The sequence below is a fragment of the Oryctolagus cuniculus genome, chromosome 13, assembly GCF_051225735.1.
Source record: "Oryctolagus cuniculus isolate XC-2025 breed Fujian yellow rabbit chromosome 13, ASM5122573v1, whole genome shotgun sequence".
Classification (NCBI taxonomy): domain Eukaryota; kingdom Metazoa; phylum Chordata; class Mammalia; order Lagomorpha; family Leporidae; genus Oryctolagus; species Oryctolagus cuniculus.
Genome location: NC_142879.1, coordinates 98,721,340 through 98,745,151, shown reverse-complemented (window position 1 = coordinate 98,745,151; position 23,812 = coordinate 98,721,340). Strand labels below are relative to the sequence as shown.

At 47.8% G+C, this 23,812-nt stretch overlaps 1 protein-coding gene across 3 annotated transcripts in view; it reads right to left on the bottom strand.

Moving 5' to 3' along the window:
- DIP2C (DIP2 acetate--CoA ligase C (putative)) overlaps positions 1 to 22,998 on the bottom strand; it is a 488,945-nt gene extending 465,947 nt beyond the window's left edge. For 2 of the 3 annotated variants that reach the window (XM_008249366.5, XM_008249368.5), the window contains exon 1: positions 22,549 to 22,773. In XM_008249366.5, the coding sequence (XP_008247588.1) occupies positions 22,549 to 22,633 (85 nt within the window). In that variant the 5' untranslated portion in view covers positions 22,634 to 22,773. Of the gene's footprint in view, positions 1 to 22,548 lie in introns of all 3 variants that reach the window. The other variant, XM_008249365.5, reaches the window with a different exon arrangement.
- Between the last annotated feature and the right edge of the window lie 814 nt (positions 22,999 to 23,812).

The window sequence follows — 23,812 nt, the reverse complement described above, 5'->3', positions numbered from 1 at the left end:
TGCTACAGCCGATCACACTCAGAACCACAATGGCAGAACCACACTCAGAAAATGCCTCGGCCCAACATCAACTGCCTGCTGAATGTTCATTTCCATGCTTTCTGGTGAGGTATGGATTTCGTTTAGGATTCCTAACTCCAGCCTCTTCTAGTTACGGAACATTATGTTTCTGATCACATCCGGCAAAAGGGTTTCTACTATCTAGGGAAAATTTTTAAAAATTCTAAACCTTACAGGGATAGACAGAGAGCAAAACCAGGCAACACTGCTCTCTAAGAGGCAGTAGCCTGCCAGGGAGAGGATTCTGGGGCAACCCCTACCCAGCATGGGTTGCGTTTTTGTTGTAATTCTACATCCAGAAGGCAACTACGCTGACTAAATGAATAGAAAGACCTGAAAGGAAAGGCTTTGATAGACTGGAATTGGTTTAGGAAAGTAAAGGCCAAGAGGGAACTTAATAACAGCTTTGGAGGCTCTTACGCAAGGCCAGTGTCTGCCATTCTCTGTCCCTCAGAGAGAGAACGGGCGTGGGCAGAGATGTCAGCAGAGACAGTTCCCTAACTAAAAGGTTGTGGGGAGGCCGGGGTGGGGGGGAGAGTCTTTACAATGGGAGAGCTCAGAATCTGCCTCCCTTTAACTCTTCATGGAACATCAGAGAAATTTCCATAGTCCTGCATCTGCGGCAGAATGAACACTACGGCCTCCTCTTGGTACACAGATGGCAGAAGCACTTCAGAACACATGCAGCATAGCTACACAGAGACTTCAGGATCCATGCGTCAAGAAGCTGTCGCTTCTGAAAAGCAGTGTTTTGTATACATTGAGGCCTGGGCAAGATAAACGGACAGGCCAAGACACAGTTCTGGAAGCCCATCTGCCCAAAGACTGCTGTCCAGTTATGCGACACTATGATTACAACTAGATTTTCAAAACATAAAGACTGTTCACCAAGATGTGCAAACCTCACAACATCACCTCGAGCGGTAGGCTTCTTCTGTCTGGGGTGGATTTTCAGATTCTGCCGGGAGTGAGGGGTGCTAATGGCATCTGAAGGGTGGAAGACAACGACACTGCCATCCTACAAAGCTCAGGACTCCCCCTCACCTCCAGGGATTCCTGGGTCCAACAAGTCGATGCACTGAGGTGACAAATCCTGATTCAGACAAGTATCCTTTTATGATTGCAACAAACTCACAGGCATCTTCACCTGTCAACTTCTGTCTACCTTTTTTGCAAAATACAGTTCCTTGCAATAGGCAAATCTCTATGAGACACAATATAGGGACCTACTAACTTTATTTTGCTCCAGCAGGAAGAACAGAAGGGATGTTTTGGGGAGATGCACTAAAGTTTTGGGAATTTTTGACTTGAAATTATCAATGCTGCTATGTTCCAGCATCACTAGCCCTGGGGTGGACTCTGCTCCATGTCCACCACCACTGAGACCCGAAGGAGACATCTAAACTTGAACCTCACTTATTCTAACACCATCTGTCTTATGTGGTTAATGGACCACCCAATACAATGATAGATGTAAAACTATGTTATAGGCCGGCGCTGTGGCTCACTAGGCTAATCCTTCGCCTGCGGCGCTGGCACCCTGGGTTCTAATCCCAGTTGGAGAGCCAGTTCTGTCCTGGTTGCTCCTCTTCCAGTCCAGCTCTCTGCTGTGGCCCATGAAGGCAGTGGAGGATGGCCCAAGTGCTTGGGCCCTGCACCCACATGGGAGACCAGGAGGAAGCACCTGGCTCCTGCCTTCAGATCAGCACAGTGCCAGCCGTGGTGGCCATTTGGGGGGTGAACCAACGGAAGGAAGAACTTTGTCTCTCTCTCTCTCTAACTCTGCCTGTCAAAAAAATTTTTTTTAATAAACAAAACTATGTTATAAACTAGATGGCATTAACATTATCATTGCTATACTTCTGGATTAACCATCTTTAAAATCCTATGGAAAAATAAAATATATTGATACTACATTAGAACTGTAAGATCACAAATGACTTTTTAAAATCTATGTACCAAAAATTAAAAAAAAAGTTGGGGCCCATAGTGAGCTAAGCCTCCACCAGTGGCGCCAGCATCCCATATGGGCACCAGTTCTTGTCCTAGCTGCTCCTCTTCCAATCCAGCTCCCTGCTAATGTGCCTTGGAAAGTATTGAAAGATGGCTCAAGTGCTTGGGCCCCTGCACCCACATGGGAGACCTGGAAGAAGCTCCTGTCTCTTGGCTTCGGATAGGCCCAGCTCCAGCTATTGTGGCCATTTGGGGAGTGGACCAGCAGATGGAAGACCTTTCTCTCTGTCTCTCCCTCTCTCTGTAATTCTATTTCTCAAATAAATAGATTAAAAAATTTTTTTAAATCTATGTACCCCAATTTTTATGTTCCTTTTGAAATTTTAAAAAATATATATTCTAAAATATTTTTAATGTTCTAAGATATTAATGCATAAGATAATTTTAATATATCAAATATACATATAAAAATACACTGGCCGGCGCCGCGGCTCAATAGATTAATCCTCCACCTAGCGGCGCCGGCACTCTGGGTTCTAGTCCCGGTCAGGGTGCCGGATTCTGTCCCAGTTGCCCCTCTTCCAGGCCAGCTCTCTGCTGTGGCCAGGGAGTGCAGTGGAGGATGGCCCAAGTGCTTGGGCCCTGCACCCCATGGGAGACCAGGAGAAGCACCTGGCTCCTGCCTTCGCATCAGCGCGGTGCGCCGGCCGCAGCGCGCCGGCCACGGCGGCCATTGGAGGGTGAACCAACGGCAAAGGAAGACCTTTCTCTCTGTCTCTCTCTCACTGTCCACTCTACCTGTTAAAAAAAAAAAAAAAAAACTGCAAAATATTAGGACAGAAGAATTAAAATTCCTAATTTAAGGGGCCAGCACTGTGGCACAGCGGGTTAAAGCCCTGGCCTGAGGTGCCAGCATCCCATATGGGCACCAGTTCTAGTCCCGGCTGCTCCTCTTCCGATCCAGCTCTCTGTGCGGCCTGGGAAAACAGTGGGAGATGGCCCAAGTCCTTGGGCCCCTGCACCCACATGGGAGGCCTGGAGGAAGCCCCTGGCTCCTGGCTTCGGATCAGCACAGCACCGGCCGTTGTGGCCATCTGGGGAGTGAACCAATGGATGGAGGGCCTCTCTCTCTGTCTCTGCCTCTCTCTGTAACTCTTCAAATAAATAAAATAAATCTTTTTAAAAAAATTCCTAATTTAACACACATTATAATTTGTAATAGCAAAACAGAGGTCTCACAGATTCCTGCTAGAATTTTCATAAAACTCAATGTATTAATTATCAACTAATAATAATTAGTTGAATCATGACAAGCAAATCCCAAAAACATTAATCCAGTACCTGTACTCACTGCCCTCAGGCCGGTGAAGGGTAGATATATTCATTGGAGTTGACCTTGAAAAAGACATACAGAGCTTTGAAGATTCAGGTTTCCGGAATACAAAAAAAAAAAAAAAAGATCATAACTCTCTGTAGTTATGAGAAATGAGTCTTCTCAATATTTATTTTTTACTTCATATGACTTATAAAACACAAGTGTATGCATTAAACGTGTGACCATTTTTCATTACTAACTTCAGTCTATAACTAAATGCTGTCCATCATTAGCACTGTGCACAGTTCTAGGTAGCACAATTTTAACTAAAAAAAGGAGGGGAGAATAAGTAACAAATAATTATGTAATTTAAAGCGAGAATTTCAATCAGACGATTCCAATAATTACAATATCTAGTATTTAGTATGGAACATATTTTTAATGATTCCAGAAAGCTTCACATAAAAACACTACTTAAACTCCAAGTACTGTATGTGAGTTGTGTAGATTTCAAAAGAAAAACAACACACACAGTGTTTTTGGAGCTTCTGGATTTGCTCTAACAAAAGTCTTGGAGAATCTACATGTTCGGCACCAGGTGACAAGGCACAATTTGACTGGGATGTAGTCCTGGTCCACCGCTCTCATATGAAATGCTGACTCACAGAAACCTCAGAGCCACATCTTAAACTGCAGAAACCCCAAGAAGGATCTTACACCACTTTCCTCTTCAGCGGCTTTCCAAAAGAGAACCCCATCAATCAAGTGAAGGAGGTGAAGGTAATAAAATCAAAATAAAAACAAGAGCCAGGCGTCTCTCCTACAGGATCTAACAGCAGGAACATGCCGTAAGTCTTGCAGAGAATTCACCTGCCCCTGCAAATGATCTGCTGATACAAGGTAAGTAACCAGGTTAGAAATCACTCAAAGCAGCACTTTGTTTTTCCCTCCCTTCATCGATGATCAAAGTCTGTACCTCTGCATGCATACAGAGCTTTAACATTTAAGTACGCCACTGTTATCCAGAATGCTGGCAGAAAAGTAGCACTTAACTAGTGTTTTCCACCCTGACGTGCGGCTCTAATGGAGAAAGGAAGAACAGTTATTAGAGTTCTTTCTCCACTGCATTAGAGGGGGAGTAGGGCTATTTACTTGAAATAACAGAAGTTCACATAACCTACATGATTCTAAACCTTAATGCTCTTCAAACTGTCCTTTTCATTCCTTTAGTACCTACCAGGAAAACTGGAAAAAGAAGCAAAAGAAACCACCCCTCTATCCCCAAAAATGCTCACAATCTCCAGGGAAAAACAAGAGAGATTAGCGGTTCAGCCAAGTTCACAGAGCTGGGGAGTAGCAGACCCAAGATGAAGCCAGAATTGTCTTGCCTGCTTTTTTTCTACTCAGATACAGTGACGTGAATACATGACTAACTCAAAAACAGTGGAGAAGCCACTGGCTCCCATAGGCTGGCCAGCTGCACTGGAATCGCCCTGAGCCTGAAATTCTGGAGACCTGACGTAGGGCCAGCAAAACCACACCTGTGGATCCATTCCTCGGGCGATCACAGTAAGTGGCAAGGCTTCTGGAACTGGTGGTAAAATACAGTGAAGTTAAATGAGGCTTGAGTACCTGCCAACAGGCACAGAATAGCAGGGGCAGTAGCAACGGAATAGGCTTAACATGGGTCACAGCTGGGGTGTGCCCGGGACTGCTGGCCATGTGTGCTGAAATAGCCAGTTGAGTCTGGACATGGGCCGGGGGCCAGGTGCAAGGTACTTTCATCAAGGTGTGTGATCAGAGCCCTTGGGCTCCCGTGGGCACAAGACAGACGTAGCTTCCCAAGAACTATTCCAGGACACCCCCGAGAAGAGGCCAAACTGCAAAGCAGCCAGAAACTGAGCACCCAGGGCTACAGGAAAGGGTTCCACAGGGAAAACAGGAAGGAGCACAGATTGCCTTTTGTCATGGAAGAAAACAAGGTCTGCTTAAGTTTCAATGGCAACTTTGATTTGTAGTGACCAACAGTTGTGTGAGTTTATATTGACAAAATTTTCATTATTGTTATCATGTCAGAAGACTCTATACCATAAATCATAATTTTTGTCCTGGAACATAAAGGTTCTTTACTTAAAAAAAAGAAAAAACAAGCCGGCGCCGCGGCTCACTAGGCTAATCCTCCGCCTAGCGGCGCCGGCACACCGGGTTCTAGTCCCGGTCGGGGCGCCGGATTCTGTCCCGGTTGCCCCTCTTCCAGGCCAGCTCTCTGCTGTGGCCCAGGAGTGCAGTGGAGGATAGCCCAAGTGCTTGGGCCCTGCACCCCATGGGAGACCAGGAAAAGCACCTGGCTCCTGGCTCCTGCCATCGGATCAGCGCGGTGCGCCGGCCGCAGCGCGCCGGCCGCGGCGGCCATTGGAGGGTGAACCAACGGCAAAGGAAGACCTTTCTCTCTGTTTCTCTCTCTCACTGTCCACTCTGCCTGTCCAAAAAAAAAAAAAAAGAAAACACAAAATATAGAAATTTGTCAATGGCAAACAGTAAATGTTCTCACTACTAACATCACTCTCCAAAAGGCAACCACCAGTCATAGCTTACACATTCATGTGTATTCAAACTTTTTTTTTACATTGTATTGTGCTACAAACAAGTTTCTCAATGAGAATGCTGTTTGGCGGGCGCCACGGCTCACTAGACTAATCCTCCACCTGTGGTGCCGGCACACCGGGTTCTAGTCCCGGTTGGGGCACCGGATTCTGTCCCGGTTGCCCCTCTTCCAGTCCAGCTCTCTGCTGTGGCCCGGGAAGGCAGTGGAGGATGGCCCAGGTGCTTGGGCCCCGCACCCCATGGGAGACCAGGAGAAGCACCTGGCTCCTGACTTTGGATCAGCGCAACGCACTGGCTGTAGCGGCCACTTGGGGGGTGAACCAACGGAAAAGGAAGACCTTTCTCTCTGTCTCTCTCTCTCACTGTCTAATTCTGCCTGTCACAAAAAAAAAAAAAAAAAAAAAAAAGAGAGAGAGAGAGAGAGAGGAGAGAGAGAGAATGCTGTTTGCAGGGTGGGCACTTGGCACAGCAGCCACTTGCATTCCATGTAGGAGTGCCTGGGTTCGAGACCCAGCTCCACTCCAGATGCCAGCTCGCTGCTGATGCACACACTGGGAGGCAGCAGATGATGGCTCAAGCACTTGGGTCACTACCACCCACGTGCGAGACCTGGATGGAGCTCCTGGCTCCTGGCTTCAGGCAGGCTCAGCCCTGGCCACTGCAGCCGTTTGGGGAGTGAACCAGCAGATGGAAGACCTCTCTTTGTCTCTGTCTCCTCTCTCTCTGTAACTGACTTTCAAATGAACAAATAAATCTATTTAAAAAAAAAAAAAAAAAAGGCAGATATCCCCAGCAGGGGGAACAAAGGACTCTCAGGTGAGAATTAAGCCAGAGCTTGGCAGACAGGCAAGACTGTAGCAGAGGAAGTGGGCCAGGTTTACCACAGACAGCAGAGGAGGGGAGCTGTAGGTACAGGCGGGAACACAAGAGTGGATCAGAGGCTAAGCAGGCAAGGATGCCTGAGACAGATGGATGGGCAGACGAACAGACACAGAGGTCTCTCAACTATTACCTCACCTGACAGCTCACAGAAGAACTGTCAGAACCAGCCCCACAGCCATCCTGTCGCCACGCACAGACCCCCCAGGCCACACCAGGCAGGGGCTACTGACTCAGCACGCAATCTTCTGATTGCACCACAAATTCACAGCAACACCACGGAGAAGACATAGGATCACTGTGACCTGGAAGAAGCATTCTCCTTCTCACTGTAAAGCACGCAGACCAAAGGGGATCTCCTCTGATCTTAGATATCAGAGTTTGCTTCACCAGCTGCATAACTGCAGGTTGAAGCGTTCCACGCAGTAATAAAGCTACAGACCTATTAAAGTTACTGAAGGAGAGGAGGGAGGTACGAAGGGCAGGCACTGAGATGCGGAGTAGGGGATCCCTGTCCCTGAGAGGGTTTCCCTGAGTGAAGCCCTGGGGCTGGGGCTGTGGTGCAGCAGGTAAAGCCACCACCTGCAGCACCAGCATCCCATATGGGCACCGGTTCAAGTCCCAGCTGCTCCACTTCGGATCCAGCTTCCAGCTGATGGCCTAGGAAAGCAGTGGAAGATGACGCACATACTTGGGCCCCTGCACCCACATGGGATACCTGAGGGAAGCTCCTGGCACATGGTTTTAGGCTGGCCCAGCTCCAGCCATTGCAGCTATCTGGGGAGTAACCCAGTGCATAGAATCTCTCTCTCTCCCCCATTTCTCTTTCTCTAATTCTGCCTTTCCAATAAATAAAACATAGATCTTTTAAAAACAAAAAACATAAAGTTACAAGTGTGCAGCGTAAGAGAGAACATTAAGTTCCCTTCTAAGTTCAAAGCGAGGGTCGATGCTCAAGGATAGAAGGGGACGAAGCTCCTTGAAATCAGACAAGGAGACAGCACAGCCAAAGCTCCACGACGGATCTGCAGACAACGTAAAACGCAGCACTGAGTGGGCCACGAAGGCCAGACGCAGAACTGAGGGCCATGGGAATCATCTGGGGGCCAGCAGGGTCTTCAGGGATGCTGACCAAACCCACCTGCTGTTCCCAATTCTCAGGAGGACTCACTGGCTCAAGATGATCTGTAATTCATGATTCACACTCATGTGGATGCTCCGTTCTCTCTCACACTGACGACACACACACACACACTACACACAATTTACACATGCATGTATAAAACACACATCCGTGGAAGACTCAATTTGCAAAACGCACAGCACACACAACATACAACTCACAAAAACACACCCAGCACAATTCACACACAACTTGTTTCACACAAATTACATACAACACAGGCTCACATGACACATACATAATACACACACCCAACACGTAAAACACATATGCATACAACATGTGCAACACATGCACAACACACATATGCACGCAACACACAGGCACATGCATTTAAAATACTGAATAGAGCACCTTTAGGTTTTGTTTCTGGTTTATTTGCTGCAGTACTCACAGCACTTGTTAGAAAGTAGAGTTTGCGGGGCCGGGGACCAGTGCCATGGCACAGGTTTAACCTCCACCTGCAGTTCCGGCATCCCATGTGGGCGCCGGTTCTAGTCCCGGCTGCCCCTCTTCCAATCCAGCTCTCTGCTATGGCCTGGGAAAGCAGTAGAAGATGGCCCAAGTCCTTGGGCCCCTGCACCCACGTGGGAGACCCAGAAGAAGCTCCTGGCTCCTGGCTTCAGATCAGTGCAGCTCTGGTCGTTGCAGCCATTTAGAGAGTGAACCAACAGACGGAAGACCTTTCTCTCTGTCTCTCTCACTGTCTGTAACTCTACCTCTCAAATAAATAAATAAAATCAAAAAAAAAAAAAAGAAAGAAAGAAAGAAAGTAGAGTCTGCCTTAGGGCGTGGTAGGCTGCACTGGTACAGCCACTGACACCTCCCTGTGTCCCCATAAACTTGCTCAGAAAATGAGAAGGCTACACACAGTCATCCCCAAGGTTCAAGAGTCATATTCAGAGAGCGAAATTTTTATTTAAAAGCAATGTTGAAAATTATCCAACAACTACATCGGACAGAACATACATGAAGATTAAAAAAAGAATAGTAATGTCTCAAATCATGTATATGTGTCTTCGAGAAACAGGAAAGGACACACCCAGGCCCAAGTGCAATGGTTCACCAGGGTCAACACCCTGGATGCCAGAAGCAGGAGCAGCCCAGAGACCTGGAGGACAGCCTCATCCAGACACAGTCGACCCCAAGACATCACTATCTCTGGTCACCCCCAGGCCCTCCAGCACCCAGCTCCCCAGCCTCTGATCCCGAGCTCCCCACACCTTGACTCTGCAGCTCTGCAGTCCATGCAGCCACAGTCCAAGAGGTCCCAGCTGTTCCTTCTTCTAAACTCAGAGCACTTCTTGCTGAGACCACTCATTTGGCACCTAATTCCACACTGACTTGCAGTAGGGCCAACTCAATTATTCGTTTGTGCTATCAATACTGAATCTATCTATCACACACTGTGTATTAGTTCCTTCCGGATTATAAAACAGGTTGTCATCACTCCCACGGTGGCTAACAGAGAGCCTCATTCATAAAACTACTAATGAAATAAATGCTTAAAGAAAAGAGATAATTCAAAAGTTCTCACAGGGTGAAAGCCATCTCTACCTAATCAAATAAACTGTAATCAAATGTTTTTGTGCTAATTAAGGGTATGTGTGCATATCTGTATGCACACACATACAAGGACACTTCCACCTAAAGACATAGCAACATGAAGGGAACATGTTCAGCTACTGAAAAGCTCACTAGATTTGATATTAAACAAATAGAAACCAAAACATAATATTGCAAACTTATCCCATTAAATCTCTAGAGAGCGTTTCTACTGCTAACTTACGCTCTAAGGAAATATCTCCTGGAACAAACTGCAGAAATTCTAAGTGTAAAATAGAAAAATGGAGAAGCAGAGTTTTTAAGGCATGACAAAAGCTGAGTGCTTTTTATCCACAGGGTCATCCCATACCCAAGTTGCTGGCATGTCCTAATTTTCAAGCACTGTTCAGACAAAAGCATCTTTATTACCCGTCCCATGAATTAGAGTAGTTAACACAAAAAACTTTACATGTCAAACCCACCGTGGCGTGGGGCACTCCCAAACAGAGGCCAGGGTCCTCAGAGTCACTCACAAGAATAAAACACAACCAGCGGAGCTGGCACTGTGGCGCAGCAGGTTAAAGCTGCCACCTGCAGTGCCAGCATCCCATATGGGCGCCGGTTCTAGTCCTGCTGCTCTACTTCCAATCCAGCTCTCTGCTATAGCCTGCGAAAGAAGTAGAAGATGGCCAAAGTCCTTGGGCCCCTGCACCCGCATGGGAGACCCAGAAGAAGCTCCTGGCTCCTGGCTTCAGATCTGCTCTGGCCGTTGTGGCCATCTGGGGAGTGAACCAGCAGATAGAAGACCTCTCTCTCTCTGCCTCTGCCTCCCTGTAACTCTGCCTTTCAAATAAATAAATAAATATTTAAAAACAACAACAACACATGACCAACACACAAGACTACTGAGAAGGCAATGTGCAATTTCTTGGTCCTAACTATCTAGCATCTAACACAGCTGAAACAGGCTCCCTAAGCTAAAGCACATACTACTGAGGGGGTGACCCGGCCAGGCAAAGACCAGCCACAACCCAAGGAAAAAAAAGCTCAAATGTCTCTACAAATAGTCCACAAAACTGATGACACTTAGGTAACTGAAAGTTTAGAGGGGTCTTGCTCAAAATAAAATAAAAAAAAGGTGTGTGGGCGTGTAGACAGGTGTTTGGTCTAGCAATTAAGATGCCAGTTAGCACACCTGCATCCCACACTGGCATGCCTGGGTTTGATATCTGGATCCATTCCCAATTCAGCTTCCTGTTAATGCAGACCCTGGGAGGCAGAAATTGCAGTGCAAGTAACTGGGTTCCTGTCACCCATGTAGGAAACCTGGGTTGAATTCTCAGCTCCCTGCTTCAGCCTGGTCCAGTCCTGGCTGTTGCAACTTTGGATTTAAAATACTTAAAACCAGCAAATAGATTGTTTCCCTTAACTCTGATAACCACAATGCCAACCAGGACAAGATTGAGCAGTATGCACAGCTTATAGAACAGGTGTAATCACAAATAGGCAAAACTGAACTGAAGACAAAATCAGTATTCCACATTTTACATTTAAACTATCATGTGGGAGGCAATCACACCACTCAAAAAGAAAGTCTGAGGCCGGCGTAGTGTGTTAAGCATCTGCCTTCGGGGCTGGCATCCCATATGGGCACTGGTTTGAGTTCCAGCTGCTCCTCTTCCAATCCAGCTCTCTGCTAATGGCCTGGGAAAGCAGTAGAAGATGGCCCAAGTCCTTGGGACCCTCTACCCACATGGGAGACCCAGAAGAAGCTCCTGGTCCCTAGCTTCAGATCCGTCCAGCTCCAGCCATTGCGGCCATTTGGGGAGTGAACCAACAGACAGAAAATCTCTCTCTCTCTAACTCTACCTCTCAAGTAAATAAATAAAATCTTAAAAAACAAATAAAATTCAATGTAAAGACATAATACAGAAAGTTATCTGTTTCAGAATTTATTTAACATAATAGGAAAATCTTCAGGGGTTCCTGAAACTCACATAACTGTCTTTATTAATATTTTCCAACTGAGGAAGTGAGAAGTTGTTACTGCCTAACAACATTCAAATAGCCCATATTAAAGAGAAAAGGCACACTCATACCCATACAAGTGCGTACACACACACACAAACACACACACACATAATTAACATCTCAGATACACGGATTCAAAATTCTGGGGCAAATAGGAATGATCAAGGATAAGGTTATGTGGGGGAAATGAGTCAGAATAAAAGCAGGTACTCGGGGCCGGTGCTGTGGCAGAGTAGGTTAAGCCTCCATCTGAGGCACCAGCATCCTATATGGGCACAGGTTCGTACCCCAGCTGCTCCTCTTTCAATCCAGCTCTCTGCTATGGCTTGGGAAAGCAGTCGAAGATGCCCACGTACTTGGGCCCCTGCACATGCATGGGACACCCGGAAGCAGCTCCTGGCTTCTGGCTTCGGATCGGCTCAGCTCTGGACATTGTGAACATTTTGGGGGTGAACCAGCAGATGGAAGACCTTTCTCTCTGTCTCTTTCTCTCTGTAATGCTGCCTCTCAAATAAATAAATAAATAAATAAAATTTTAAAAAGACACATGCTCTTGAATATTTCTTGAGACACTCTCCCCAGGACAAGTACATGCTGAACCAAAATCTTATCTACTTGAAATATGATCATTCCTGCCAACATTTACCTGGACTAACATTTTTTTTCCTTTCATGTAAAGAAAAGGACAATATATATGTTCTAACAATATTCTCTACTCATTAGATTACCTTCACAATTATAACAAATAGCTCCCTGTCAAGGATCTAAAAAAAAACAGTGTAACTTAAAAGAGTCACAATTCTGACTTTAATAAGCAAACTGTAGTTGTGAAAATACAGTATCTTTTTCAGACTACTCTTTTCTTAAGTATCTTCACAGCATTTTGTACCAGTAATGGGTGGTCATTAAGTTAACTGTTACACCAGGTAGAACTCTGGTTACACGATGGACAGAGATAACAGTCTCTGTTCACAGCATTGTATAACACTGGATTTTAAAGTCCCACTGATGCACTATCTACTCCTACTAAGACTCTAGGTCTCTGGGGCAGGGGCATAGATGAGCAAGGTTCACGTCCATTAAATACGGCCCCAATCCCTGCAAGAACTGGAGACCACTATTAAATAGCAGGGGCACTTAACTTGGAATAAAAGCACTCTACATAAAAGAATGAAAAATTGATTGCTTCATAAGTGATCGGTGGCTGCTTAAAAACTGACTACAATCACTCTGCTTAGCAACAGGGAAGCTTCGAGAGAGGTCACTCTTTTCCTGTACAGAGGTAATTCCTGGAACCTCATGGAGAATCATTTTTCCCAGAAACTACAAAGACTAAACAGAACCAAGAACAAACAGCAGTGCCTCCTGCCCCAAAAGATTAAGATTTCCTATGAAACCCGGTGACAGTCAACCTCCTGCCCCCAGACCCAGGCCCGATCCTTGGAAAGCTGCTCTCTCCCACTTGCCTCCTCTACTAGGATCTGCAGGATGGTCGCTGTCCCCTCAAATCCCCAACACAGACAGAGGTAAGGAGAAGTGGAGCTCGGCCCCAGCTGACAGCAACACCAAGGGGAAAGGTGCAAGTGGATCTTTCCCAAGCAGGGCTGTGACAGGACCTCCGAGGCTGAAGGCAGGTCTTACTAACAGCACTGGGCAGCCGAGGGGGCTGCAGCTGGGACAGACCCGCTGACCCTGGATGAACTCTGCTGACACCAGAAAGAGGCTCCTCAGGAGACAGGCCCAGGGCTGCGGCCCAGGCTGGTCGCAGGAGCCAGGCACGAACTCCTCCGAGAGGGAATTAGAGAAAGACCCAGAGAAGCAACCATGATGTACAAATGGGTCTGTGGACTGTGACGTCCCAGTACACTAAAAACCTAGCCCCGCATACTAACGGCCCCTAAGTGAACCTGGCCTTCCTAGAACATCCGGCCAACTAAAGGGTTCCACCTGACACCTCAGGCCCTGCAACTGCTCCTAGCTGTGCTGGAAACCCTGATGTAGGAATTAATGAGCCAGCCACCTTCTGACAACACGTGAGCAACCTGAACACTGACATAACCAGCCATGCTGTATCTACAAGAGGGAGAACACAAGTCCGTTCTGTAGTATTCTGCTCCTGCGAAGAGACTCAGGATCTTCCAGCACGTTCAGTAACACAATTTCACTTTTCCATTTTTATTTCAGGTGAACGAACCTACAAAGTCTCCTGGGCCTCTCGTTACTTCTTTACTGAGACCATCAGGGTACATCCAAGGCAGGGAAGTGAATGTCAGCTTGGTGAGAAAGGGAATAAACAAAATGGAAATCTAAAATGTATGGTGATATATTTCCTGGAACAACAAGGTTAAAAATGTGACCCCATGTCAATGCAAAAGAGCAACCAGAAACAAATCCAAAAACTCCTGAGATGGAAGACTGGCTGTGGGGCCAGCACTGTGACGTAAGCAGGTAAAGCCACTGCCTGAAATGCCACATCCCATATGGGCACTGGTTCATGTCCTGGCTGCTCCACTTCCAATCCAGCTGCCTACTAATGACCTGGGAATGCAGAGGCAGATGGCCCAAGTGCTTGGGATCCTACCAACCAAGTGGGATCATCCACAAGTAGCTGCTGGTTCCTGGCCTCAGGCTGGCCCAGCCCTGGCCATTGCAGCCACCTGGAGAATGAACCAACAGATAGAAGGCAGAAGGTCTCTCTCTCTCTCTTTCTCTCTCTCTCTCTCTCTCTCTCCCCTTTCTTCCCTCCCTCCCTCACTGTACTCTGGCTTTCAAATAAATAAATATTAAAAAAAAAAGATTGACTGTATTGGGCAATGTAGGAGAAGTGACCACAGAAACTCCAGGGAGTGAGACTTTCCTGTCTCTAAGGCTTTACTTGTTCGATGAACTCCACTCCAGTGATTGTGGAAATACAGTGTCTCTCTGTACAGAACCAGTATCCAGAAGAGAAGTCAGCCCCATGAACACCTCCCTCCTCAACCAAAGGCTCAGAACCCAGGAATGGTGCTGCTGAAGTGGCCCTTGCTCACTAACTGTGCCTCTGGACTTCTGCCCACTGCTTACTGGGCACCTACCAGGAGCCAAGAATCCAACAGGAACCCAAGGGGTCAAGGGCTCTGCTCACACAGCCACCACCGGTTGGCCACTCTGTAAGCTCTCATAGCACAGACTGGGTTTGTGTAAATGCTTGTTAAATGAATAAATAATATAATAAAGTCATCCACTCTGATCTTTGCTGATTCTCCAACTGCGAGCTTGAAAGCATGGTGCTTCAGATAATCCCATATCTGGAGCGATCAGCACTTCACAATGAGACAGTCAACCTGGAGCACAAAGGTTTCAATTCCCCTCCCACTCTCTCCAACAACACTCAGCACCCTAAGCTGAGAAAGCTGATGGATGTCTCCAATGAGGCCTTCCAGCCTTGAATCTGCAACACAAATTAACCAGAGCGGAGTCACGACATTCTCAAAATCAAGTAGATTTTCATTGTGGTTTAACTGCAAGCAGAGGGGGAGACTCCAAGGATCGTAAATCTAGATAACAGGCCTTTAAATAAGGCCCTGTTTAAAACTGTATTAAAACTACCAGCCAAAAACCAAACTTCAGAGTAGAAGGAAGAAAACTCAACAAGGAATGACTGTGGACTTGTAAACTGCAATATTATCAGTCCAACAATTACAAATGACAGCAAAGGCAGGAGCTGGTGCAGTGGTCACAATGCCTCTTGAGACACATCTCACACGGCAGTACCTGGGTTCAATCTCCCAGTCCAGCTTCCTGCTAATGTGTGCCCTGGAAGGCAGCAGGAAATGAGACTCGAGTGGTTGGGTCACTGCCAACCACTTACAAGTCCCAGATTGTGTTACAGGTCTCTGGCTTTGTCCTGACCCAGCCGCAGCTGTTGTGAGCATCTGGGAAGGGAACCAGCCGATGGGAGTGATCTCTCCACCTCCTTGCTCTGCCTCTCAATAAATAAAAATTTTTAATTAAAAAAAAATCAGACTGAGGCTAAAGGAATGCAAAACATCATGATTCAGATTACTTCAAAATTACAAAGACTAGAATGGAAGAGGAACTATGTTCATCTATAATTTAGCATTTTACAATTTTAATGTCATAGTATTTCTCCAATAAATAAAATACAGATAAAAATGTGATCTAACTAACCACACAATTCCTATTTTTTTAAAAAATTCAATGTGCACATGCATAAATATGGAAGGAGTCCCCTGTCTGGTGCTGATGCAAATAGTGTGGGTCAGGCCCACAGATTTCAACCTTTTAATCCAGGACACAAAACAGCTTTCCAAGCTAATAAACAACAACAGCAACAACCGAGACTTAAATCCAGCAGCCTGAAGAAAAAATCTGTTCAACCCACTATCATTCACAGAATCCTTCCATACCTGATTTTTCCTATCTATTGTATAAAGCTCTTCAAGGAAAGAATTCTCTCAATTCATAACTCACAACACAGACAGCCCATGTAACAATCCAAGACATCCAAGGAACCTAGATGGCAACCCCTCACAAAAACAGACTGCTTACTGTAATTTAAAATTTTACAGCTCAGTATCTTAGCATTTTCCTACGTTGTCTGGAGGCCTTACTAAAATTAATCCCCCAATTAGACACTGAAGAAAGAAGAAAGAAAAGAAGGTAGGTATATGCTCAGAAGAGTTAACGCTCACCTCTTCAGCATGTCACCCCTATCTTCCTACCCCTTTACCAGCTGGAATTCCCAATTAGAGTCTCCTCTTTATGGGCACTATTATCTTCACGAACAAATGGATGCAATTACTTCTTTTGAGAGGTGACAAGGTTTTGGGCCCTCAACAAGAAAGAACAGAACACTGGCAACAATAGTAGGTAACCTTGCATGGCACACAATAAAAATCATAAAAGAAGGGCAATGAAAGCCAGCAACGTTGAAAACAGGTTTACAGAAAGGAAAGTGGAATGTGGGAAGAGCACCAAACAATAAGAAGTGGTTGGAAACTGATCACATCACTCAAAAGGTGATTGAGTGATCAATCACCTTACAAAACAGGAAATGTCCCCTAGCCCCCGGATTAAAAAAAAAAAAAAAAAAATCAGCTTGCCAAAACTAAGTCAAACAACACCAACCAGGAGTTTCCCTTTTTTTATGGTGCCTGCGTAATTATAAGAACTAGAAATGATCTGAATAATATGACTAGGATTTGAACTAGTGAGTCAGTTGATATATATGACATCAAAACTAAGATAATTCAATATGTTCTCTTTGCAATTCAGAAGAATGCTACAACTCATCCCATAAATCACTGCTTTAAAAAAAAATCAGTTCTAAAAAAAGAGAACCCATTTGAAAAAGGCTGGGAGGAGGAAGGCAAAAAGTGACTCATAACATCCCACAGCCTGTAGCCTCCAAACCATAACAAGAATATAAAACTAGTGGGTCCAGCATGAAACAAAATTGAGAACCTTGGGAGAGCTTTAACCTCATAAAGTTCAGATCCAAGCACCATGACTGTAGCACTGTAAATACCTTATTAGCATTTGGAGCGATCTTACACATCTGGCCATGAGTGTTTGTGTGTGAGTGAGTATGTGTGTGTGTGGGTGTCAGTGTTAGTATGTGTGTGGGGGTGGGTGTTAGTGTGTGTGTGGGGGGGTGGGTGTTAGTGTGTGTGTGGGTGTGTATTTGCTTTCCTAGCTTCCCAGCTAAATTTGACATCTAAAATTCTTAACCTAGAAAGAAACATTCAAATCCAGCTACTGCTATAACTCTGAAGAACTCTTTAAAGTCTATATATGTAAAAACACAAACATCAACGCTGCCACTTGATGTATGTGGTTTTTTTTAATGCAGGTAACAATATTTTAAATTTATCATGCCAATTATTCCATTTCATCCACCACCACACATACAGCTATCTCTGACAGCTTTCAGATGGACATAACAAAGTTTGCACGTTTCGGTAAGTTTGAGGCCCGACTCCAATGGAGTAGCTTAATGTTACATCACGGATATTATTTTCCTGTCTCTGCTGCTCCCTCCTCCAAGCACAACAAATTATCAATGAGACTCTGGAAAGAAAGAGTTGTTCACACATTTGTTTTCCAGAGTAAACTAATTACCTTTCGAAGAAAATAATGTGCACAAAGTTTAGGTGGCAGTAGAGAGAGAGCTGAGTCTCCTCTCAGCACACCTTCAAAGGTGGCCACGAGGCTGGAGCTCTGGCACAGATGGGCACTCTGCAGCAGCACCTCCAACGAGACCAGAGGATGAGGAGGGGGTAGGCAGACAGAATTCAGGTCCCAGAGCAAAGTGTATCTACTGAGCTCAACAGCCTGAAACACCACTCTCAAAGTCCACAAACGGGGGCTGGCCTTGTGGCATAGCAGGAAAAGCCACCACCTGCAACGCCAGCATCCCGTAGGGGCGCCGCCAGTTCAAGTCCTGGCTGCTCCACTTCTGATCCAGCTCCCTGCTAATGGCCTGGGAAAAGCAGTGGAAGACGGACCAGGTGCTTGGGTACCTGCTACCCATGTGGGAGACCCAAATGAAGCTGCTGGCCCCTGGTTTCTCAGCCTGACCCAGGCCCAGCTGTTGTAACCATCTGGGGAATGAACTAGCAGATGGAACATGGATCTCTCTCTCTCTCTCTCTCTCTAACTCTGACTTCCAAATAAATAAATGAATCTTATTTAAAAAAAAAAAAATACTCTACAAACCTTCCAATTGGCCATCTCTTTAAGATTTCTCTCTTTGGTAACAGTAATATACAAAATGCAAATAAACTGCTCACATAAAAATTTTTATATAACATACATTTTTTAAGATTTATTTATTTTTTATTTGAAAGGCAGACTTAGACAGAGAGAGAGAGACAGATCTTCCAACACTGGTTTACTCCCCAAATGGCCACAATGACCAGGGCTGGGTCTATCCAAAGCCAAGATCTTTCTCCGGGTTTCCCACATGGTTGCAGGGGGCCAAGCACTTGGGCCATCTTCCACTGCTTTTCCCAGGCCACAATCAGGGAGCTAGATCAGAAGTGGAGCAGCTGGGACTTGAACCAGTACCCATACAGGATGCCAGCGCTGCAAGTCACGGCCTAACCCACATTTAAAAAAAAATGTAAAGCAGTGGCTCTTTGACAAACACAGAGAACTGGCATTTCAGTGAGCTTTCCTCTACCAGTTTCATAGTCACCGAGAAAACACTGAGTTGGACTGTTATACAAAGTGTTCCAAAAAGTTCATGAAAAATGAAATTAAAAGTTTACTGTGGTGCAAAAAAAAATCTGAAATCCGTGCAGTTTTTTTATAATATGTATTGTCCATGAACTTTCTGAAGATCACTGTACAATACAACATATTGGTGAAGCACTCTGGTAAATTAACCAGCAAAGCAGAGCATAGACTCAGAGACTCTAATCAGCACGAAGAAACTCGTGGACATACTAACAATTAAAAAGCCACAAGATGCAAAACATGGCATAGATTAAAAAAAAAAAAAACGCATTCCTTCTGCAAAAATAAATAAATAAATAAACCAAAACCATTTTGCACTCCTGAAAGACTGGGAAGCAGCTCCTTCTGTAGATTCAAGTCCAGTGTGTGCAGTGCAGGCACAGCCCAAGAAGTAAATGCTCAGTTAACCAAGAAGCTCATTTTTCCATTCCAGGCAACATGAAGCTGTCCTCCTTGGGAAGTTCCCTGCTTCCTCTCAAACTGGCTTCATGTGCCCAGGTAAAATTTTCCCTTAAGCCAGATGATGCGTGCTTTCAGGTTCTTTAAAGCCAAAAGGAACAATGTGTGATTGCATGAAACAAGAACGCAGGCCAGAGAAGGGGTGGCAGAAAGGAGCCCCCACTGTTGCTCTTGCCAAATGCTGGTGTGGCGTCCTGCTCGCTCACGTGCGGACCGGCAGCCCCTGGCGCACAGCTGCAGTTATCCGGACCTGTGGCCCCCAGGCTGCCTGCCACCACTGCCCACAGAAAGCTGGGGCAGCTTGCTGACAGGGTAGCTCTCCAAAACGACGGAGGCTTCACGTCCCCCAGCGAGAGGGCAGCAGGACGCACTGGTAACACCGAGGAGCAGGGAGAAGGCAGGAGAAAGTAGAGCGGGAAGATAAGAACTTGGGAGTTCTGCAGCTGTTACCAACTAACAAGGGCCCCCATAAAATAAAAACAACATTAGTCTACAAGACAGCACCCCGTGCACAGTGAAAACCAACACTGGACCAGCGCTTCGAAATGTAGGTAATATACAATGCATTAAAGACTGGCAGCCTTCATAGGAACTTTAAGAAAATATTCTACTCTTTTTTTGCCCAGTCTACATTATGTGCTTAAAATGGAATTTCTTTTCCATCCTCCTTGGTAGGAACAGAGCCCTGGAAAGCCCACATATGTTTTTGTGATATTTCCTGATATTTTAATAAAATGATGACAGCCAACTTAAAGAATTTCCTCCATATAAATTTTGATTGAAGAGTAAATGTGAAAGCAATACCCTGAGATAATTCAGCATGAAAAGTTGTTTTAAGTTTTTGCTTTGAAAGTAGATGTGTTGGTAAAATGTTTTCTTTTTTTTTTTTTAAAGTTCCACAATATAAAGAGACAGTGATATTTTTGATCTCTCCATTGGGGGGGGGAGGGGGTCCTATTAAGCCACCCTGGAAAACAACTTAATTCATCTAATTAAAACTAGTAAAACAACTCTATGTATTTACAAGACATAAAATTCCAGATGATCTTAAAGCACAGCTCTATAAACTCAACACAGACAAAACCACGCTCCATAAGGAAGTCCAAGATGGCAGAGCTAATGAAAACTGGGTGGGGGGAGCAAAGGGGAGGGGCGGCAGGAAGGGGATGACAGGAGCTGATCACAGCAACACAACAACTCTTTGATTTTTTTTTATTATTAAATGTGTAGGTCAGGTCTCAGCAAGGTTTACACACAAAAACATAGGAGCTTCCTGCGTGCGAACACATACACACCCTCTCTGCCCAGTCACTCAATAAGAAACTCATTAAATCTTAAAAAAAAAAAAAAAAAAAAAAAAAGCTGTACCAACACACAGTGTTCAGAGGAATCAGGCTCAGTATATCTTAGTCAAAAGTGATCTTGCAGCCAGCCCTCCGGCAGGTGAGAACTTAGCGCTCACCCTCCTAGAGCCACTGCAAGATGACAGGTGAGTATTGTCACCAAAAAAGGCAAGTCTCTCCTGGCGTGGAGGGGAGGGTGTGTGGGGTGGGGGGTGGGGGGGTGTGCAGTCAAGCTGAGCATTCCCAGGCATCAGCAGTGTCTCTGAAGAAACAGGAGGCAGCTCCCTGACTGGGAGGGGGCTGCACCCCAGCGAGCTGAGACCTGTGCTCTGCCAGCACAGGTGGGGTACGGCCACTTCACCGGGCTATGGTGCACACAGAGCAGGGGGCCTGTTTGTAAGACAGGGCATGAATGGCGGGATGCTGTAAAAGAAAACAGAGCTAGAGGGCCAGGTGAAGCCACGGAGAAAATCCACACAGGGGAGGAGAAATGTGTACCTGAAGGCTGGCAAAATCAGATTACCAGAGCCGAGGGTTTCTAGCAGTCACTCTAGCCCTGCAAACGACCTGCCCTGGCTGCACACTTTGCCTACCCCGGTAAACCTGAATATTGTTCCCAGCTGAACCGCGCACCTATCTCCTGCCTTTAGCAATGCCCTCAGCAGGGTCTTCCAGGAGTCAGGAGGGTGACAGGCGCCGAGAATTCAGAGAGGATTCGTTTTTCCTCCTCCTACCGGCCTGTTTCCCCGGGCTGAATCACGCCAAATTCGAAATGGGAACATTTTCAGGGCGCGGGCATCGGAATGGGCCGCTGACCCCACACTCGGAAAAGTGTTCAAAAGGCAAACATAAAGTCGGCATCAGCTCCTCCCTGCTGATGAAAAACTGGCACGAACGAATTCACTTTCTGGCCAACAGCCCTGATGAAACCGTTACAAAAAAAAAAAAAAAAAAGTTCATGCTAAACTGCTCCAAATATAATTTCAAGAGGGGTCGGCCTATCCCCACCCATTCCATCCCCACACGGGCTACGAGTGGCCTCTCCAGGGTGACTGCTAAAATAAATGAAACATTGAACATTGTGGAACTTTAAAGGGCTTTTTTTTTGGGGGGGGGGGGGTTGAGGGGGAAGACCTAGCAAAACCCGACCTCAAACTTAATGACAGTTGAGCACATGATCTCCAGAGAAGAAAGCGTAGATAACACTCCAGGAAATCAAGGCAGCCAATTCCACACAGGATCGCGGTGGAAGCGAGGCACAAGCCCCGGGCCTGAGGGAGGACGTTCCACGATCCCACCACAACACACGCGAACAATAGTAGTACTATCTTCCTCTGGCCACGCCGGGGCCGCCGGCAAGCCAGGCTGCCCGGGGGACCCCGGGGAACGAAATCTCCAAAGTCCAACGACAAGTTTCGCAGGAAAACCAGGCCAGCCGGCACCATCAGGCCGTCCCCAGTCAGCGAACGCGGCGGCGGCGGCGGCGGCGGCGGCAGCGCACCGCGCCGCTGCAGCATCAAGGACGCGCGGATCTCCAGGAGGGCAGAACGCACACTTCTTCACGGCAAGGCCGTTCGCTCCCGGCCCTAAAGGTTGCTCCATCTTGCGTGCTAACGCTGCGCGCCGAGGCCCCGCCGCAGCGCGCAGGGGGGATCGCGGCTGCACAACGCCAAGCCGGAGCCGGGAGGGCGGGGGCCGCGGCGCACACGCACCCGGCCCGGCCTCGGGGACCACGCCGCCGGCCGCCTCCCCCAACCCCGGGCCCGGTCGCCGCCGCCCCCGCCCCCAGGCCCCGCGCGCCCCCCGCCCCCAGGCGTCCCCCCACCGGCGGCCCGGGCCCTCCCAGGTGGTGACAGCACGGCACAGCCCGCCGCCCGAGCGCGGGGCGCGGGCGCTAGGGCCGGGGCAGAGGAGCGGGGCGGGGGCCTGGTTACCTTCCGACAGCTCCAGCTCCAGCTCGGCCAGGCGGGCCCTCACCTCCAGGGGCAGAGCCATGCCTTCCAGGCTGCGGTCCGCCATGCTCGCCGCAGACGCCTCCGCCCTGCCGGCCTCCTCTTTGTTCGCAGGCGGAGGTCTCGGCGGCCGCTCCTCGCGCCCAGTGGAACCGCACCGAGAAGGAGGCGGCGGGCGCGGGCGCGGGCGGCCAGGAGGCGGCGGCGGCGGCGGTGGTGGCGGCGGCGGCGGCGGGCGCGCAGGGATTTCTCCTCCTCCCCTAGGCGCCTCCTCGGCGCGGCCCCGCAAAGGCGGCCTCGCGCCCGCTCCGCGCGCCCCCACGCGGGCCTCGGCCCGCTCAGCCCGCGCTCCGCGGGCTCCTGGCGCTGCGGCCGCCGCGGTCACGGCCACTGCTCGCTCCTCCGCGGCCGCCCTGCCCGGCGGGAGCGCCGCTGCGCGCGCTCGTGACAACAGGGGGCGCGCGCCGGGGGCGGGTGCAGGGCGCGCGCCGGCACGGGGGCGCGCGGGTGCAGCGCGCGCTCCCGGGGGCGCGCTGGGGAGGGCGCGGGGCCGCGGTGGTCCCCTGGCGGGCAGCACACGCGCGGAGCCAAGCAGGGCTGCGCGGACCCGGGCTTGGGTCCCGAACGGCGGGATCTCTCCGGGTCCGGTAGGGCCCTTGCGGCCCAGCCCCAATGCCTGGTCTCCCTCTGGCTTGACGCATAGAATACCTCCTGGAGCCCCAGTTAAAACTTCAAGTGCTCTGGCTGTTGGAGGGCTGATTTTTTTTTTTTTTAATGAATACTTTTAGAAGGGGAGATACAAGACAGCATGGGCTGCCTATGCTGCGAGCTTCTAATTCCATACCTGGAACCGACTAGCGTATGACCTTGAGCTGCTCCGTGCCTCTTGCCTGGGCTCTGCTTCCCCTCTGTGAAGAGGGGCGGTTGAGGAGACCACTGGGAAACCTGATCTGTGCATGGCACCTCTGTCCCGGAGTGCACTGTCCCAGGTAGCCAGCTCTTTTCCCACACTGGGGTGGCTGCTGTCTTCCTGGACAGGTCATCTTCCTCCCCAACGTCCCAGCCATAATAACTCTCTGATCCCAACCTCCTGGTCGCTTTGGCTCTCTGTTTTTCCCCTTGTTGGGTTATTAGCTCGTGTGCTATCAAGGTCACCTCCGCATGGTTGATTCCCAATCTCGATCTGCAGGCTTGAGCACTGAGGGAGATTTTACATCTCCAGCTGTCCACTCAGCAACCTTGCTTA